The sequence below is a fragment of the Pelodiscus sinensis genome, chromosome 21 (assembly GCF_052426305.1).
Source record: "Pelodiscus sinensis isolate ZL-2025 chromosome 21, ASM5242630v1, whole genome shotgun sequence".
In the NCBI taxonomy this organism is placed as follows: Eukaryota; Metazoa; Chordata; order Testudines; family Trionychidae; genus Pelodiscus; species Pelodiscus sinensis.
Window position 1 is genome coordinate 19,682,315 of NC_143072.1, and position 20,455 is coordinate 19,702,769.

The window sequence follows — 20,455 nt, forward strand, 5'->3', positions numbered from 1 at the left end:
TAGTGATGAGTGAGAGAGAGAGTCATGTAGATGATCTTTCTAATTAAAGGGGTACAAGATATTTTGCAGTTTAATAAAACCTTTCCTCTAAGAATTTCAGGGCCCTCTGCTGAGGTCTCCTAAATGCCTCCATTCCCATTGTAGTTAGGAGGTGCTCAGCACCTCAAAAGATTGGGCCAACTAAGTGCTTTTAAACATTTAGCTGTCCAGTCCAAGGGACATTGAAATCAGTTGAAGGTTTCCTACTGACTTCAATGACATTAGCTCCGGCTCTAAGTGATTTAATGTTTCTATTCTACGGAGAAGAAAGCTGAGGCACAAGGAAGTGTAGGAATTCGCTGTGCTGGGAAAACTCAGATCTTTGGACTTTTAATATTGTGTTTTTAATTACAAGGCCATCCTCCGTAAGGTAAAACCTTTTGCGTAGGAAATTTTGGGAGAAACTTTTGAAGCTGTGCAAACACTTTCCCCCAGTTCCCTCATTTCACCTTTAAACCTTCATGACAAGAAGCACTAGATGTTGTCCCCCCATGGAGCTTTTCAGTCTTGCTGCAATTGTATTTGTGTAGGGGGTCAATTTGATTTTTTTTTTAAATGCTCTTGTTTGTGCAGTGTAACTTGGCTTGAAAACTAACTGGCTGGTATTAAGGAGCTTGCAGAATTACACTGTGGAACAGATTAAAATACAACAACCGTCCAGTAAGAGCTGGCCCCAGGAACTGGTGTGTGGATGGTGGATTAAGTTTAGATTAGGGGGCTCAGGATTTGGGTCTAATGACAGATTTAAAACTAGAGTTTGAGCCTGATGGCACCGAAAACTTTATGGCATTTTGCCCAGAAATGGCAGAAATACCACCAGCTCAGTTATTCTTGCTTGCTTTTGAGGACCTCTTGACACTGAAATTGATGAACAGCCCCTTCCTGCTTTGGATCCAACACTGAACCAAAGCTAACGTGGAAAATATGATTCTAGGGATTTTAACCTGATCCTCACTTCATCCCTTTTCCTGAAGTTCAAAGGCAATTCAGTTCACAGTTCTAGAGTTGTCACCTGTAGGCCAGATTCTATTACCTTCACTGCTGTAGGAATGTCAGTCTGTGGAGAAATCCCATTGAAATCAGTGGGACTACTTTTGTAGTAAGATGTTAGTCGTGGGAGAGAGGAGTTTCAGAATGAGGTTTCTGCTTGCGGTGCATATTCTTAGTGGTTCCCAGCTCTCTCTCTATTTGGTATCGGACTTTATCATCCTCGGATGAAACTGCTGTGCCAGCTTCCCCCAGAATGTAGCTCTTTCGGCTTAATTGGACTCATACCAGGAATTAATCTGGTTTGTTCCTTGTGCAGTGCAATTTCAATGTCATGCCTTTGCATACTAGACCAGCTGGAATAGAGGTAATACGGCAAGAATACATAAGACAAGGGTCCTGTCCTGGAGAGTTTCCAGTTGAATTTGGACAAATGTATAGCTGCCCAGTGGTTTACAAATGCAGGAGGGCTGATCACTGCAGAGAGCTAAGCAAGAAGGACCGGCAGATGAAATGGAATTTGAGGGGAGATTTGGAGGAGGAGAGGGAAGGCATTTGACATATGGAAGTAGTAGGGCCCAGCTCCTAGTGAAAGGTGGCATAGAAGAAGATGCAAAGCAACTTGCTGGGGAAAAGCGACCAAAAGAATGGTTGGAAGAAGGAGAGGTGGAGGGATATGCAGAGTGAAAGGTTCTGGATCAGTCATGAATAGCAGCTGCCCATTGGGATCAGTGAAAAGAGTCTCAATGAGCCCGTCCTGCACTAAGAAAGCAAATCTGTCCCCTCCAGACATCAGAGATGCAGGTTTCACCGTTTCAAGGCACAGTAGTAATTTGGGAGAGGGCATGTTCTGGTGATGGCCAATGTCACAAAATCATAGAGAGACTGGGTTTGTGATTTACAAAAAGAAAACATGTCTCTCTCTACCAAATGAGAGATGTCACAATGCCGACTCCTCTGCAGCTGTTGTAACCAAAGCACCGAGCGCAGGGAAAAAGAGTTGTGTTTTGGAGACATGAAATCATTCATCCCTTAGGTTAGACGGGTCCTGAGTCTTGTGGATCCAGGATAATTATGGGCTCTGGTCTCCCCTTGATCATTCACATGGATATCTGCGTGGGGAACACCCTGAGCAATAAAGGGGATGTTATATGCTTCATTGCAGTGGTTCGCAACCTTGTTAGATTACCGTAGCCCTTTCAGCAATCTGATTGGTCTTGCGTACCCCAAGTTTCACCTTGCTTAACCGATTTCCTTACAAAGTGAGATACACAAAAATGGAAGTGTCAGAGCATGTTATTACTGAAATTGCTTTCTTCCCTGGCTTGTCTGTATGAAATTGTAGTTTGTACTGACTTGGCTCGGGCTTTTGATGTAGCCTGTTGTAACACTAGGCAAATGTCTAGATGAGTTGATGCACCCCTGGAAGACTGCTGAGTAGCACTAGGTATACATGGCCTCTGAGAACTGTTCTATTGTGCCTGTTCTTTAATGTCTTAAGGTCCATAAGCAATGGCCTTTTTGAGCAGACAGATCTGAGACCACTAATGTTATTTTGTTGACACCTGTAGGGCGAAATATTACATGTAACCCTTCAAGAGTTCAGATATAGAACTGCGTATAATAAGTCCAGGCAGTACTCTCTTCTCCCCCCCCCCCCCCTTCCTACTTCTTACCTAAAGCACAGTCCGCCATTTCGTCTGTCTAACATAGCCCCCAAAACGGCTCCTTTTTGTAGATTGCAGAGGTGCACGCTTGTTGTAGCTGTATCCCTCAGGGAAATAACCTGCGAGAGCAGCCTGGAAAGTGGAGCAGATCATATGGTTGCTTTAGCTGTGCTTAAATCTTCCCACTCAGATCTTATGCATCTCTAAATCTTCATGAGTAAAGCAACTGCTGCATTTGAGTCCAGAGCTGCTTCTCCACACCCTTTACAGGCCTAGTGTGCAAAACGATCCTTTCACGGTGTGTGTGTGTGTGTGTGTACGTGCTGCAGGTCTGCTTAAGACTGCATCGCAAACAAGCCAGCTAATGCATCACTGCCTCTGGAATAAACTGCTACGTCACTGATAGCACTTAGCATGTTACAGTGCTGGGATCAATGCAGGCTCCTAGTTGGAATGTGCGTCAGGTATGTATCTAAAATGGATGCTCTCCATTTGCTAGCGTTCTGAAAGGGAGACAGCAGTGTGGGTTTGCCTTTTTGCTGAACAATGGGCCTGGTGCGAAAGAGAAAATGAATTTCTTGTGTTTACTGTAACGAGGGTGACACGGGCAGTGTCTGTGTAGTTAGATGCTCAAGAAATAACCTTTGCAGTGTGCGTGTTTGGGAGTGTTATATCAGAACGGTACGATCCTTGTGCAGAGCGTCTCTGGAGGATGCGTTACACCAAAGTCACATGCGCTGGTTTGGTCGTGTACCTCGCAGTGAATTCAGCTGCTAGCAGACATGATTAATGATTTTAGCCAAGGTTGTGGCTGCTTCTGACTTGATACAAGTGTAACAAAGGCAGTAGGTTTATTTTCCCATGGATATGGAGCTCAGAGACTGAGTGGGTTTGAGATGGGTAGGGCTTGAACATTTGGCAGTGTAACCTGCCCATTGAGTGAAAGGGGAGCTGGGTGTGCCAGCTGTTCTGTAGCCCACTTAGCGGGTTGCTAAGGACCTGGGATGGTGCTGGGCTGTCCTGGAATCGCGGACTCTGCTCCCTCAACAGCAGTCCAGGTGGTTTATGGAGGAGCTGGGTGAGCGAGCTGGCAGAGAACCAGGCAGGTTTCCAGTCGAATCCCTGGAAGTTCATTGAAATCCACCAGTTTCTTTGCAGTGTTTCAGTATTGGTAAATTTTGAATCTATTGCAGGCATCCCCGATTCAGCTGCTGCTGAAACTGACCAGCAGCGGCTGAATCAGGGACTCCTGGGGCAGAGCTGGACTATCGTAAGGGGAGCTACAGGAGGGGGGGGGGGGAAATGTTTTTGTGGAAATCTTTGTGGCTAGCTCTAGTTCTGGTTGTAGCTGTAGTGTGGCCCTGTTCTCCAAAGGCCCCCAGCACTTCGTGAATGTGAGCAAAGGCTATTGGTGGAAACGATCCATTTAGCTGTTGGTTGAGCATGCCAGTTGCTTCATTAGCCATGAATTCATTCATCTGGCCTGTGCCCTAGAAGCCCCGTAGACTTCCATCCATAGAGGGAAGGCAGGGACAGAAATAACCACGTTCTCACATGACCAGCATCTGAGTACTCACCCCAAACTTTGGTTGTCAGGATTCAGAGCATAGCCAAATTCCATGGCTTTTGTGCAGGGGACCAAACCAGCTTTCCAGAGCTGAGTGCCCCAAATTCTGTGTGTGGTAAGAGCTGAAATCTAATGTCAAATGTTTGCAGCTCAGACCCTTTCACTCAGGCTTTGTCTGCACTTCTAAAATTAAAGTGAGGTCGCGGCAGGGCTTTACAAGTGTGGCCAGGGCAGGAGGGCTAGGAGAGGGGTCTCCCAGGGCATGTCCACACTAGGAAATTATTTCGAAATACAGCCGCTCCCTGAGTTACAAACAAGTTACGGACCAACACTTGGTCCATAACCTCGAAGTGTTTGTAACTCGGATCCCATAGAGTTACATGGCGACTGTGCTGTTCGTAAGCGTGGATCGCCGTTCGTAACTCGGATCTGCATTTATGACCATTTTGGTCGTAAGTGCGGATGGTCGTAAGTGGAGGTGGTCGTAACTCAGGGAGTGGCTGTAACTAAATTCAAAATAACTCCTGGAATAAGTACAGTAAACTTCCGGTAATCCGGCACCTTTTAGGACCCAGGGGGTGCCGGATTATCAGATATGCCCGACCTATCAGAAGGGGGAGCTATGAGGGGTCTGGAGAGGGGTGGGAGGGGATGCCACCCCAGACCCCTCATAGCCCCCCCTTACGATAGTCCGGCTCTGCCCCAGGAGTCCCTGATTCAGCCGCTGCTGGTCAGTTTCAGCAGCAGCTGAATCGGGGATGCCTGCAATAGAGCAGCTGGGGTACTGCCGGGCTGGTCCCGCAGCGCCGAGGGGCAGTGCTATGGCACCAACCCAGCAGCACTCCAGCTGCTCTTCGGGATGCCTGGGGCAGAGCAGCTGGAGAGCTGCCGGATTGGTCCCGCAGCGCCGAGGGGCGGCGCTACGGGACCAACCCGGCAGCACCCCAGCTGCTTTGCCCCAGGCATCCCCAAGAGCAGCTGGGGTGCTGCCGGGTTGGTCCCGCAGCCCCGAGGGACAGCGCTACGAGACCAACCCGGCAGCACCCCACCTGCTCTGCTCCCGGCTTCCCCGATTCAGCTGCTGGTCAGTTTCAGCAGCAGCTGAATGGGAGAAGCCTGTCCGGCTGCCCCAGCACTTCCGGGTTCCTGATGGTGCTGGACCATCAGGAGTCCCGGAGCATTGGATGCCGGACTAATGGAGTTTTACTGTATTTTGAAATAAGCTTGTTCCCCAAGCAAACCAGGCATTATTATTTTGAAATAACAGACCTGGTAGTACGGACACTCCTTTGTTATTTCGAAATAAGGGGCGTTATTTTGAAATCACTCCCTAGTGTAGACCAGGGCCCAGTGCTCTCTAGCTAACCGCGCTGAGAGCCCATTTACACTTTACAGCACTACAACTTGCTGTGCTTTGGGAAAGGGGGTGTTTTTTTCACACCCCTGAGCCAGAAGGTTGCAGCGCAGTAAAGCGGCAGTGTAGACTTCGCCTCAGTTTTTTGGCCCCATTGTTCTCTAGTCAGAAGAGATGCACTTGCACGGCAGCTGTCTACCTGCTTCTTTCCTTTGCATCTGCAAGGTATCCTTCTGCCCTTCCACCTTTCTGTGGATAAAGCTCCAGGAAATGCAGAACTTTTTGCCTGAACTGAACATTATCAGACATGGCAGTTTCTCCCCCCGGTCACCGTCCCTCCCTCACCCTGTACCCCTATTCCTAGCCCCTCTCTCTGTTTCAGTGCACTGGCCTAACTTGTCATTGTCCTGCTTCAGGCTTCTGCGGTCACCAGAGCTGTAAAAGCTGAGTAGCTGTACTGGTTGCTGTGGCTGTGTCCTCATTGGCATGATTTTTGGATGATTTTATAGTTTCCCTTCCGTCACTCGTGCTGGTAATAACGGGAGATGTTCCCTGTACTTTTTGAAAACAGAATCCGATTTCTGCATCTATTTCTGTCTCATGGCGAGCAGGGTGTTAGTCCAACTTTTTGCTACATACGTGTGTCTCAGGCTTTTTCTTGCGCTCATGTCCCCAGTGAACCTTTGCGTGTGCTTGATGCACATGTTGTCTTCCAGTCTCTCCTAGGCACTTTCAGGGCTCCCATCACCATAGTATCCACGAACCTGGCAATCATTTGTGTATTCATCCTCACAATGCCTTTGGAAGCTAGGGAAGTATCATCCCCATCTTGCAGAGGAGAAACTGAGGCACAGAAATACTAAGTGACTTGCTGAGGGTGCCTCAGGCAGCCTGTGGCATGGTAGGGAATTGGACTGAAGTTTCCTGAGTTCCAAGCTAGTGCCCTGGACCATCCCTTCCCCTGTCGTAGTCTCACCTTCCTTCCCTAGGGGACTGGAGAAACTTCACATCTGTTCTCCTCTGTTTGACCATGGAAACATGTTCCTTGTCTTCTCCCCAGCATGGTGACTTTATTTCCAACCTGATCTAGATGGCAATTCGTTTAGCTTGGTGGAAATCCCTGGGATTATTGGCTCCAAAAGGAACATCTCAGGTCTGCGCCCCCCTCCCTCCCAGTGTGGTCCGTATCCATGGATCCACCCAAAACATTGTCTCTGGGGGTGCTTGACACGTATTCCTGACAAACGGGAAACTGTGGAATCTAAAGTGTCTTCTAAAGTGACACGTTGGAGACTAACAAATATAAACCTATATAGTAGCATGCGCTCTCATGGGCAAAGCCCACTTCATCAGATGTGCTCGTCTGATGAAATGAATTGTGCCCCCAAAAGCTCCCCCCTTCTCAAAAAATGTTTCCCTGTGCGATGACAGAGTGACATCATCACGTCATCTGCGTCCTCATGCTGCCTCCGCCGCCTTGGTGCTGTCCTCTCCTGGCATGGGATGCTCCGGCTCCCGCTTCACACCCTGGGGGCTCTGCCGCTGGGGAGGAACTGCTGGGGCTGGGTCCCTTCCACTCTCCGAGCCCGCCCCGCCCACTGGCCATGCTGTGTCCCCGCCGTGCCTGACCCTCTCATCTCCTGGGCGGTGCTGGACCCGAGCCCTCTCACCCCTTCATCCCACACCCCAGGCTGCTCCTGCCCCCTTCCGTCTGGCTAGACACCTATCTGCAGAGAGGGGGGGTTTGGCAAGCGTAGCGAGCAGGGAGCCCCCTAGTGATACTATATATTTTTGTTCGTCTCCAAGGTGTCACAGGACTGCTTGTTTTTAAAGTTGCAGACTAACATGGCCACCCCTCTGAAATTTTCTAAAGCAGTAGTTCCCAACCTTTTCGGCATCACGCCCCCTTTTTGATTTTTGAGAAACCCCCATGCTCCCCTCCCCCCAAATAGCAGCAAAACTTGAGTGCAAAAAAAAAAAAAGGAACCGAAAAACAAAAATAGCAGCAAAACTTGGGGGGGGAGGGCTGGGTCACCTCGCGCCCCCCCTGGAATTTCTTCATGCCCCCCCAATTTGGGAACCCATGTTCTAAAATGACCTCCCTCTAGCAAATGTGAGCAGAGAATGATCATTTTCATGGAAGCCCATTTTGTAGCATGAAAACTGCAGCAGCAATGTTGTCTCCTTAAGCCCACGTGTGTAACCTGTAGATCTTTTCTTCCTCCTCCTCTTTGATCACCTCTTTCCTTACAAATGCAGCTGTGTGAACCCTGCTACCATGTGTCTGAGGGAGAGAGACACTGACTGACTGAAGAGGGGTGGAGCAGTGTGGGACAAAGGTTAAAAATCTGAGGCAATCAGGGAAGCGCTGCAGCTCAAATCTGGTTCCAAGAGGGACATACAAATTCAAAGGAGGCATTTTGGGCTTATTTAGAGCTGCAGCAGCAACTACTGTAAATGAGTAATAAACAAAATCAAAATCTGGAAATCCCTCTAGCAGGCCAGCATGGAAGTTTCTGCAGAGAAAATGCAGGAGATCAGGTACTATATGCTCCAAAGGTAAGAGCTGTGCCATCTTTACTGATTGCTTGGTCCTGACAGATGACACATACGCAGGTCTGGCAGGGTCAGAGTCTGTGCTCTGGACAATCGATAATGGATCCTGAATATTTGTCAGTGGTGATTTGATCCCTGGAATTTTTAATTGGTAGGAGACATTTGGGATGCAGTTTCTGCTTTTATTGTGTCATAGCTAGAACATAAATATGTTTAAACAGTAAAAGGGCAGATCTTTGAATTGCTGCAGGACTTGCAGTTCAGCTTCCAAAACTGCAGCAGCAGATTTTTTAAGTGTAGGAGCTCTCGAAGTACCAAATGATGCAGTTGTGTGCCAAGTGACTCGTTGGCATACCTCAGGACTGTAACTGTGTACAGCTGGCTGGCTGCTCTTTTTGCTTAGGGTAATTCCTGCTTTGTTTGGAGCTCTTTTACTTCCCCTCCACCTGCACTCTCCTGAAAAAGTAAAAGCTTCTTACTTCTGCACTGAGTTGGTGGTACAGTGCCTCTATTAGTAACTAGATTCCACGCTTCATTGCCTATCACTAAATAAACTCTGAGCTATACCTGCAAGCAGTATGTTTTTTCCTCTCTCTATATTTGAGTCCATCTGTCTGTGTGTCTGCCTATTCAAGAACCCTTCCTAAATCAGTGGTTTTCAAATTTAGGGTTGTGACCCAATACTGGGTCCTGGAATGTCAGGTGCAGGGGGATCAGGTGACCAGTGGGGGTGCAAACCATGCCGTGCTGCAGAAGTGGCCAGCAGCAAACCCTGCACTAGGACGTGGCTGGGAACCTGCTGCCGGTTGCTTCTGGGGCGCAGCATGGTTTGCAGTGCCAGGACAGGCAGGAAGCTGCCTTAGCACCCCCACTGCTGACCAGGAGCCCCTGAAGTTAAGCCTCTCCTATCCCAGCCTTGATACCACCCCCAAAAGCTGGATTCTCTTCCTATGCCCCAAAGCTCTCCTCCTCCGCCCCACTGTGGAGCTCACACTCTAGTCAAATCATGCTGAGTCATGGGCATCAGCAATTTTCTTCAACTGGATAACGAGAAAAAAAAGTTTGTCCTAAACTGTAAGAGCTAAGACCACCAACTTTGGTGTGCAGCTTCCCAGCTTAAACCAAAGTCAGGGTTTGGGTGCACCAGGAAAATGGGAAGTGCCGGGAATGGGGCTTTGTCCCATAATGTGGAAAGGGAAAGGGCTGAGAGAAGAGGCATGCAAAAGGGAAGAGGAATGTGATACTGAGAGTAGCCACTTGGGGCAGCTTCAGCACCAGGAGTGGCCAGCAAGGCAGGGGCTCTGCAATCTGGCTTGCCTCCAGGCTGGGTAAGTTGCCCCAAATGTGGGGCCTGTCTCTTCCTCTCTCCCCCCCCCCCCCCCCGCTGCCCCGGAGAGCCTGCATGCCATGGGGGGATACTGGAGGAGGGATAGACTCTGGAGCCTCACCCTGCAATAGCCTGCAGGCCGTGTGTGGGGGAGGTCCACAGGAGAAGGGGGCAGGCTTCAGTCTGCATGCCACGGGAGGGCTGCTGGTGGGGGTGGCACTCTGAGAGCCTGCAGGCTGTGGGGAGGCAGGGCAGCTTAGCAGGCTGAGGGCAGCCCCCACTCCCACACCCGACAGCCTGCAGGCCAAGGAGGGGACATCTGGGGGAAGCCTGCCAGCAGAGGAATACAGCCCTGGTGCCCTGGGAGGAGTTGCTGCCGGAGCAGCGCCAACTCGCTGTCATCTGTGGCCCCGTAAGCCCTCCCCCACTTCCCAGCTCCCTACCCTGAGTTCTTCACCCCACTCCCCCTGCCCTGAGCTGCCCCACTTCCCTCTCCCTGCCTTGAACCCCCCCACACCTCCCAACCCTATGCCCTAAGCTAAGCAATCCACCCTTTGCCCCTCCTCACCACTCAATGCTCACTCCAGCCTTTGTTTTTGAAAAATTCAATCACTGAAATAAAGCATGTACATGTAAAAAAATTACTTCAGTTAAGGCCTTGAGCAAAGCCAGGTACATCTGCTAGTCCTGAATATTTAAGGGGGGGAGAGGGGGAGAGGGGGGGAGGGAGGAAGGGAGAGAGGGAGAGAGACAGACACAGACACTCTGTGTCTGTGTTCACGTCAGCAGCCGTTTGAAGTTAGTGGGACTAACGCTCACATGCAAAAGCGTTTGCAGGATGAGATCCCATTTTGTCCTTTAGATCTCCTTGTTGTTTTGTCAGTTTCCAGTAAGCATGTAATCAGGTGTGACCTCTGCAGTCTTACCAGGATATAGTGCCTGTCACCATTTTTGAGCTGCATATGGTTGCTTAAAGCTCCTGGCCCACCTACATAGTTTCTTCCTTTTCTATGCTGCTTGTCTCGGTTTTCCTTAGGCCCAGTCTCTTAAAATGTACGTTGCCCTAGCAACACCACTCAGGGCTGTAGAAAATGTCTGGCCCCATGTATTGTAGTTTGATCCGCCTTATTCTTACTGTCAGTTCAGGTTGGTTACTGGTTGGATTATTCCATCCACCTGGTTGCCACCTCATAGAGCGGTGGATTTACTGTGCTGATGGAAAAGCCCTTTGCTTGCTATAGTAAGTGTCCACACTGCAGCACTGCGATTGTGCTGCCTTAGGGCATGTCTCCGCTAGGACATTTTGAAATAATAACTCCTGAAATAATAATTTCGAACTAGCGTACCCACACGACAGGGAAGCTTTGAAATTAGTCCGAGGCAGGCTCCGTTATTGTGAACTCACTGCTTCATCTTAGGGTATGTCTAAACTACATGGCTCCGTCGACTGATCAGCTGTTTGGCGGCTCAGCGTGGCAGCCATTTAAATGAAGCCGCGATTATTTAAAGCGCGGCTTCATTTCCCTTTGCCGATCAGCCTAATCTACATGGCTCCATTGATGGAGCCATGTAGTTTAGACACACCCTTAGAGTCCCAGGAAGCACTTGCTGGTGAAGACATGCACCAAAGTAGGTGCATCACAAGCCAAGTAATTTTGTTATACTAATTCTGAAAAGTAGGAAATTGTTGCAAGCAGGGGAAGGGAGGAATGAAAGCAGGAACAAAGTCAAGAAGGGGAAAGAGGCAAAGGAAACACATAGGAGGCAAGTCCCTCTGAAATCCCAGCACTAATCCCAAAGGAATTAGGCACCCAACTACCATTGATATTGAGTGAAATCTGAGCTCCCAACTCACTTGAGCTACATGCCCTGGGTCCTTTGAAAATCCCAACCTAGACACTTAAAAGTTGGTTTAAACCTTTATCTTGTCTGTACTACCAAGCCCTTTATTTCGAAATAAGGGGCTGGTCATTTTGAAATAAAACTCCTGCTTTCCACGAGGAATAATGCCCATTTTGAAATAGTTATTCCGAAGTAGCGGTATTGTGGATGCTCCGGTGCTGCTATTTTGAGATAACTTATCTCCCCCCAGTACATTTTTAAGCAGGCTTGCCAGCAGCCCGGCTCAGTCCTGGCTTGTGCTGGGTCTGGGACTTACCCCTGCTGCGGCTCTGCATTTAAAGTGTATTAGGAGCCAGGTGGACAGGCAGCCCAGTTCCGTTCTGACTCACGACAGGTCTAGGAGCTCAGAACTCCCATTCCCAGAAAGGGGCTGCTGCCACCCCATGCTGCTGCTGCTTCTGTATCAGAGGCAGCAGCAAGGGGCAACAGGAAGCCGGTCCGTGAGGGGAGCTGACACAGAGGCAGCAATGTGGAGTGGCAGAGGGCACCTCGCGAGTGGGGTCGGAGCACGCTGGCTGCCGGTCCCGCTCCCGGGGATTATAGAATAGTCGTGTAACCAATAAGAAATCACGAGGTTAATTGACTGTTCAGTTAACCAGTATTTAACATCCCTACCCCAACCTGCATTATCTGTATAATGTATCAAAGTGCAGAGGGATTCTGACTTGTGTAAGGTCACATGGAATATCTGTGAGAGAACTAGGAAGTGAAGTTGGATTTTGGGAGTCCCAGTCGAGTGTTTGTCAGGAGATTCTTCTTCCTCATGAATTCAGTTCCAGATTTCATGTATTTGGTCTTGCTTCTGCTTCGTATCCCTGACTATGTAGTACATCTAAGCTAGATTGAGACCTTGTCTCCTTACGTAGTCTGTGGAGGATAGAGAAAATGCTGCACAATAATAATCTACTATAGTTTTGAGGGAGTTTGTGTGTCTGTCCAAGGACTCCTAAATGGTAACTAGGACCACCACATTCGATATGCAGCTTCTTCTTATGATAATTTAAAAGCAAGGTCAGGGTTTGGTTGTGCCAGGACGACGGGGTGCATGTGGAATGTGATTGCTTCTCATCACATGGAAAGGGATGGCTGAGATAGCAGGGACAGTTATACTGCAGAACGACCACAGGGGGGCAGCAAACAACCGTGCCCCAACAGCCCTAGAGAGCCGTGGAGCAGCCTCTGGCCAAGCAGCTCAGTGCCCTGGCTGTCTCAGGACAGCAGCTACCTGCCAGGCAGTGTGGCCCCACCATCATCCCAGGCCAGCAGCTGGAAGCATACTGTGATCAGGCCACGTGGCTCTGGGCTGGCCCTGGGGAGCAGTTATGTGGCCATCCCTAGCTACAACTCCTGCAACTCTCTACACCCCCAACCCACTGCCTTGAGCCCCTCCTCGCCCCCCCCCCCCGACTCCCCCTCCCCCCCAGCTCTGAAGCACACAAGCAATGCCGGGTAAATCTTCTAATAATTAATAATAGAAAAGTCTTCTATGGGAAATGCCCTGGTTTTGTGGTATCTACCTGGCCCTGACAGTTACTACAAACTAGCTCTAGCTGCTGCTTGTGCAGGGTTTTATTAACGTTTCACCTTAAGCTGAGACACTTAAACTTTTGTGTGTTGAAATTGGGATTGTGGCTTGTTACGTAGGGTTTGTGCTAGGCTGAACGCCACAGGCGTGATGGATCCTCTGTCCTGCTCACGCATCCCGAACGTGCCAGCTGTTTGTCATTAGAGACTCCTTTTTTTCCTTACTGGCTTTGATTTTTCTGGCCAGTTCCATTACTCAAGGGTCACCGTGTGTCAGCCGACGGTCAGGGCTCCCTATATCTGTCCCTTAAGACCGGCTGAAGTTCTTTTAAATTGTGCCTGGTTCTGTTACAGCAACTGAAGGAGTCAGGTTAAAACTTAAACAGTTACAGGTTTATTGAGGAAGCTTATAAATCATATGGTTGCAATGGCTATTGTTCTATTTCTTAACTGTTAGCAAAATATAGATCTTAAAAATGGTTACAAAGAAGATAAAGATAGAAAAATAGAAATAATGGTACCAAGTAACAGCTTACTCTTTCTATGTGTACACTTAAGACAGAGGACCACATCCAGGTACAATTTTTACCCCCTTCTCGACTCCAGCATGTCAGGCCAGGGCCGGTCCCTCAATTCCTAGGAAAGACGAAAATACGAGGTGGGCGTCCCCATAGAACCTCGGGAGGTCAAACACCTAACCCGACCAGCAGGTAGAGGGTAGAATGACACTCAAAGTGAGTATGTGCTGGACCTATCTTATATACCCATTGGGTCACGTATTTCTCTTTCTTATCTGTAATGCCAAATGGGGCTGGTTTGTCTTTTGTGAGACCAGTTCTTACAAGGGAGTTGTGAACTTAATTTACACTTGTAAGAGAGAATTGAGATGATTAAATTGGAAGTACTGGACATTCTTTTCTCAGTGGGAAATTCCTCTCCCAGGGACTGTGTGTGTGTTCGAATCAACATGGGTGCCAGCCGGGGCAGTTCTCGCAGCCTCGAGGCCAGCTTATTGACTTAATCGCTCTCTCTCCACATATCTGTGGGTTTTTTTCAGCTTCTCAGGATCAGATGAGCCAGCATAGACTATGCTGATTTTACTGCTCCTTCTCTGCCCTGTATGCTTCAGAGAGGCAAATAAGATGGATGATATGGGGGGAGGGAGGGCTGTCTGGCTACACCGTGTCCGCTCTCTTTCGTCCCTCCTCCCCAGCGGAGTTGCTCAATGCCACCGGCTCCGCAGTAGGCAGGCTAGGTCAGGGGTTCCCAAGTTGTGCTCTGGGGACCACAGGCTGGCTGCAGAGCCTGTGCTGGTGGTGTGGTGCAGCTGGTCAGCCCTCTTCCTGCTTTCCAGCTGCTAAGGTAGGGGTGGGCGAAAGGGCCTCCGCGGGCCTGATTTGGCCTGCCAAGCGGCTTGATCCAGCCTGCGGAGGCCTTGCCACTCCCCCACCCCCAAGCCAATCAGGGGTTGGGGGCAGGAGGAGCACGCGAAGTCTCCTCCCACCCTGCTAGGAGCAGGGGCAGGGAGGTGGAAACTTCATGCACTCCCCTAACCCCTGATTGGCCTGGGGGCAGAATGGGAAGCGCCCACAGTCTCCTCCCACCTTGCCAAGGGCATGGGTGCCTAGGGAGAACCTCTGCAGAGGGAGGGGAAGGTCAAAGACTTCACATGCTCCCACAGACCAGCCACAGTCTGTGGGTGGGGAAGCAGGGAAGTATCCAGGCCCTGCCCCTTCTGGTGCAGCCTGGAGCCACTTCAGGAATTTCTGAAGTGGCCCCCAGCAAAAAATTATTGCCCAGTCCTGTGCTAAAGCCACAGGCACTTGTGGTGGGTGGAAAGGCTCACACACACTAGTGAATGGGAGGGGAGGTGTCCACGAGGCAATATCTCTGTGAAGATGCGGGTGACACATTAAAAGCCTAATAACATGCACTCCCCTGGTAAAGGGCTGCAGTGTGTGTGGCGTATGTGGGGCTGATGACTTGTGGTGTCGGGCGATGGTGTTTGCCTTCCGAGCTGTATGATGCTGGAGGGCTCCTGTCTAACAGGCCAGGGGAAGGACTGATGCTGGGCACAAGTGGTCACCCCATCTCTCCTTGTCACTGTTCTGGTTCCCTAGCTGCATGAGCAACGTTGGGTTGGGATAAGCTTAACTCTGCCTTTCTATGGAAGGGCGTAACTAGCAAGTCATGTATGTACTGGCTGGTCAGTGCTTCTCTCGCCTCCAGTGGCCACAGTGATGGCGCACATACAGTCTGGCCATTGCATGCATCTCACAATCAATTCTCTGAGCGTTCCTTATGAGCGCTCGGGCCAGAGTGGCTGCACTTAGAGGCAGAGGAAATTTTTAAAAACTGCCCCCAGGGGCATGTGTGAAATAGATCTACTTGTACCTTCTGAGTCACCTTTTTTCTTTCCCTTAGGCCCAGTATGTCCGGCTTGCACCTTGTAAAGCAAGGCCGGGACAGGAAGAAAGTTGATCTGCAGAGGGATTTCACTGTGGCCTCTCCTGCAGAATTTGTTACTCGTTTTGGAGGGAATAAAGTTATCGAGAAGGTAGGTGACTAGCTCTTTGTTTCCACGCCCACGTCAATCAACCTGTGTTATCTGTGCAACACTGAGCACCCAAGCTAGTAAATGCCAAATATTCATAGAATCATAGAGCTGGAAGAGATCTCCGGAGGTCATCAAGTCCAGCCCCCTGCCCAAGACAGGACCAATCCCAAATATTGAGAAGTTCTGGAACTGCATTCCTGTCTGTAACAATGATTCTTTTGCTCTTATTGCCACGTTGGATAAATATCCTATCACTCGAACTTTGTGGGACAGTAAGCATGTGACATGAAATTGCTGTAGAATGTGGCTTTCAACGTTAGAGATGGCTGTTGAATGATTCGGTGCCTCTTGCTGTCAGAGCGCAATTGTATTTCATAGGGCTTTCTCCACTCTAGTTCGAATGGTCTAAGGGGAGAGGCTCCCTCCTCGTCCCACTCCCTGAGGTTGACGTGAACTCGTTTCAAATGTAGTAGCAGTTGGTGGATCAGGCTGCGTATTGGTCCTGCTCCAATGTCCCATCCTGTTTCTCAGGCAAAGTGAATCATGTCCCCTTAAAATCTGTGTCAAACAAGAACTGGTTTCTGTGTGTGATTGCTGTGGAAGGGAATGCTCTTATTGAACTAAGATGTCTCTGTTGATGTGATGCACTGGGGGAGAGGGAGAAACAAATATTTGAGTGGCCCCTCTCCATTGCTGCCTAGTTACTAGGGGTGTAAGCGAGTAGTTGAGTAGTCGACTACCTGATAAGCCTAAGTCAACTACTCGACTACACTTTTCCTTCCTCCCTTGTTGCCTCTATTAGAAGCAGCAAGCTGGGTCGTGGGGATAGGAGCCAGTGCTCCGGGGAGTCAGCTTAAAAGCCAGTTTCCCCCCCAGCACCATCTCTGTAGTGCTGCATGACCCCCCTCCCCCAACAGGTAGCAGCATGGGCGGGGGTAGGGGAGGCTACTGCGAAGCAGCCTCTGCCTGTGGCGGGCCCAGGCTGGTCACAGGCAGAGGCTGCTCCGGCAGCAGCCCCTGTCCACGGCGGGCCCAGGCTGGCTGTGGGTAGAGGCAGGCAGACCTGACATGAGCCGGGACCAAGCAAGCCTGGCTCAGTCCCAGCTCACGCCGGTCTGGGACCGCAATGGCTCTGCATTTTACATGTAGTGAGAGCCAAGCGGCTCTTACTACATTTAAGATGCAGACCCGCGGCAGTTCCAGCTCTGTCCTGGCTCGCGTTGGTCGGGGACCTACCCCCACTGCAGCTCTGCAGCTTAAATGTAGTAAGAGCCGGGCTGCCTGCACACCCGGCTCCTGCTACATTTAAACTGCAGAGCCGCAGCAGGGAGTAGCTCCTGGACTGGTGCAAGCTGGGACCGAGCGCCTTCCCTTTATCGACTAATCGTGTAGTCAGTACAAATTATATCAACTACACGATTAGTCAATGACCCGCCTCTTAACATCCTTACCTGTTACATCTCCACCCTGTTTCTAACCCACGTAGGTCCTTATTGCCAATAATGGGATTGCGGCAGTGAAATGCATGAGATCCATCCGACGCTGGTCGTACGAGATGTTTCGAAATGAGCGTGCCATCAGGTTTGTGGTCATGGTGACGCCTGAAGATCTGAAAGCGAATGCAGGTAAGTTGCGATGACGTGTTAGGGGACGTTGCCCCTCCCCCACTCAAAACGTTCTGCATGAGCAATATGCATGATGGTGTGCGTTAGCACTGTGGTGCATATTTTTGCTCTTCCGTCCAGTGACAAGTTAATGTGGGAGGAGATTGGGGCTTTGCATTCTTTATAGTTTCTGATGAAAGCGCTTAATCAGGTGATCTCTTGACTTAGCTGTTGAGTCATGGATTTAAAGCTGTTTAAGATTTGATGGGAATATTTCCCCTCTCAAACGCTGGTTTCTGTTTGCTTTTTCACTCCTAGATTTGACCCTTACAGAAATGCTTGTTTTCAGTCTGAAACCATGAGCCCTTTTGAGATCATTTGCCTTCAGCACAAAGAGTTAAGATGAGTGCATTGTAAACTCACAGAGCTGCACCTTGAATTGCTGATTTTTCTCTCTGCCTTAAAATATAGCAAGCTGTGAATAGGAAGGGCTTTTGAGGGCCGGGAGAATGGTCTGGCTGTTGGAACTGGGATTAGGGGCAGATGATCTGGTGATCAAAGTAGGAAGTTGGGGTAATACTGAACTATTTCACAAGGATGCTTGAATGATTAACGAATTGGTTAACATGGTCTGTGAAATGCTTGGAAGATAAAATCTCTCTGTAAAGTGTGTGTATTTGTGCTGTTTCTTATTACGCCAAATCCTGAGTGTTTCTTGAGTCCATGGAAGTAAAAATGGCAAACTGTTGAGAGTTTAAGGCTGAATGTTGCTGGTGGGATGTGTCCTAAATGAGATTCCCTTTGTGTTCGCAGAATACATTAAAATGGCAGATCACTATGTCCCAGTGCCAGGAGGACCAAATAACAATAATTATGCAAATGTGGAGCTCATCCTTGACATTGCAAAAAGGATTCCAGTGCAGGTGAGAAGGGGCAAAGCTAGAATTTGGAGTTAAAAGGCAAAATCAAGGAGTCTTTCTTGCCAGTGATTCGTGAATCCCATTTGAAGGAAGTAAGATCAGAGAAATGGTCTGGGGAAAACTCTCAGGTGGTTTGGGAATTATGAAATCCTAAAAAAACCGTAAACAACGAATAGTCCTGCAGCACCTCGGAGACTAACAAAACATGGAGATGGGATCATGCGCTTTCGTGGGCACAGCCCACTTCTTCAGATCAAGAAAATCATAGGATCAGTGAAGTTGCTGAGCAGTGGAATGGGGCTGATTTTTCCGCATGTCAGTACTTGCAGCAGTTGTGTGGTGTCCCTAGGACAACTCTGCCCTTAAATCCTCTTCAGAAGTTCCTTGTAATGTCGTTCTCCCGGGACTTGTCTTGGGGATGCCGTGCTCTTGCAGTGTCACACATGCTGTCAGGTGTGTGAATGGTGTGGGATTGAAACTGGGTCAGTGAGGAAAGGAAGGCTCAAAGTATCGGATGGATTAGTTGATTGTTTGCTGACTCCTTTTGCAGCTATAATGAATGAATTGCCTTGTATTCCCCTCCAGGCGGTGTGGGCTGGCTGGGGGCATGCGTCCGAGAACCCCAAACTACCAGAACTCCTCCACAAAAATGGAATTGCCTTCATGGGTAAGGACTTCTCTGTTTGACCTGCAGCTTCTCACAGACCCGTGCCATCTACTCTGTTATAAATGTGGTTTGGAGAGAGGAAAAATCCAGGGCCTAAAATGATGAGCAATGAGCTAAAACTTACACGTGCGATACTCACCGAGTGACCTTGGGAAATGGAACATGCTCCCTAATGAGGTAGCCTCGTCCTATTCACTGAAGGTCCCAAGAATAGTCTTGATCATACTCTGTTGGATTAGAGAAGATTTTGGTCAGTACATGGATTAAGATTGGGAGATGAAAGTGTTATACAGTCTCATCACTTCATTTATTGCTATGCAAATCCATAGAATTGGCCAACTATACTAGACCTTCTGTGATGCGTATCAGCCAGTAGTTGGCTTTTTTTTTTTATTAGAAAAAGGCCAGAGCTGAGTAAATTGGATCTGGAATTTGCCAGAGGTTTTTAAGGCCCAGCTCTAATTCTGGTTCTTCAAGTCTGTAGTCTTTCTCTTTGAGGCAGCAGCTTAGAGAAAATAAATCTTTGATGTGTCCTTAACTGAACTTCTAAAAAACTGTTAGGTTTTCTGGGTCAGATATAGGTAGGGTTTCTGACACATTATCTGCAGAATGGAGCAGTATCAGATGCATGTTCCTGTTAAAATTAGAAACTTTTTTCCTTTTTTTTTTTTTTTTTTTTTTTTTTAAATTAAAGGAAAAAAAATCTGTTGTTAGAAATTCAGTTTTTAAATTAAGAGTTTACTGAAGAAGTGGAGCTGAGATTGCAGTATAGGTGGGTGTTTAATTCTAGCCAACATTACAGATAACTCAAAGCCTGATTAGTGCAAGATGGTTACGTAATATATTGAATGAGGAGATATTTATTTTATGATTTGAAAATTGGGTAAAAGTTTGTACCAAGTGCTATATTTAAACTAACAATGTGCCCATGCTAAAGGTCCTGATCTGAATGTGTTAATCCCAGCCTTCAACTTTAGGAATGTTTATACCCCCTTCTAACGACACAGAAAACCCTTGAACTTCAGGAAAGTCTGGATGTAAAGTTTGATAACCCCCCTCTAACTTACAACTCTTGTCCGTGGCATGGTGCAGTCCCATGCAAGTAAAACTCCTAGTAAAATCAGAACAAGTTCTGCCTGCGTAAGGTGTGCAGAACTGAGTTTTAAATGGGAAACTGAATTGCCATTCTAGAAAAGAGGCTTGAAGAGTTATGCACCTTATCAGTTACTTTACTGGAAATTGACTGATCAAGTAGATGCTACACCCTGGTGGAGGCGAATGTGTGTGTGTAGTGGTTCTTGGAAGTTGTTCTCCTTCAATAGCATGTTTGTATAATGCTCACACATCTGCTGCTGTGAAGTGCCATCAGGTTGTATTACTGTTTTGTTTAACTTTTTCTTCTCAGAGAACCTGCAGTTCGGTAGACTTTAAAAAATCCTCAACTGATGTAAATTGACAAAGCTGATGTAAATTGACAAAGCAATGCTGATTTACACTCCCTAGGATCCAGCCCATAGTATCCATGTCAAGAGGCAGTTTGCCCATCTAGTATAAAATAATCTAGACTAGGCCCAGCAGGGTCTTCTCTGAGACCCTGATTTCTCTGTAATCTCCTTCATGGTGGTGTTTTTTCTTTGCAGGCCCCCCAAGCCAGGCGATGTGGGCTTTAGGAGATAAAATTGCATCCTCGATAGTGGCCCAAACCGCAGGCATCCCAACTCTCCCCTGGAGCGGCAGCGGTAAGAAATTGATCCTTCTTTGTACCGTAAAGAGTACGGTCGCAT

The 20,455-nt window shown here is 48.5% G+C and overlaps 1 protein-coding gene across 9 annotated transcripts in view; it reads left to right on the forward strand.

Annotated features, from left to right (window-relative positions):
* ACACA (acetyl-CoA carboxylase alpha) overlaps positions 1–20,455 on the forward strand; it is a 237,340-nt gene that overhangs the window by 23,448 nt on the left and 193,437 nt on the right. For 6 of the 9 annotated variants that reach the window (XM_075904774.2, XM_089772238.1, XM_089772236.1 and 3 more), the window contains exons 4-8: positions 15,348–15,480; positions 16,967–17,105; positions 17,898–18,007; positions 18,590–18,671; positions 20,312–20,410. In XM_075904774.2, coding sequence (XP_075760889.2) covers positions 15,348–15,480; positions 16,967–17,105; positions 17,898–18,007; positions 18,590–18,671; positions 20,312–20,410 — 563 coding nt within the window. Of the gene's footprint in view, positions 1–7,848; positions 8,174–9,252; positions 9,499–15,347; positions 15,481–16,966; positions 17,106–17,897; positions 18,008–18,589; positions 18,672–20,311; positions 20,411–20,455 lie in introns of those variants that run through there. The other 3 variants (XM_075904773.2, XM_006138625.5, XM_075904772.2) reach the window with 3 other exon arrangements.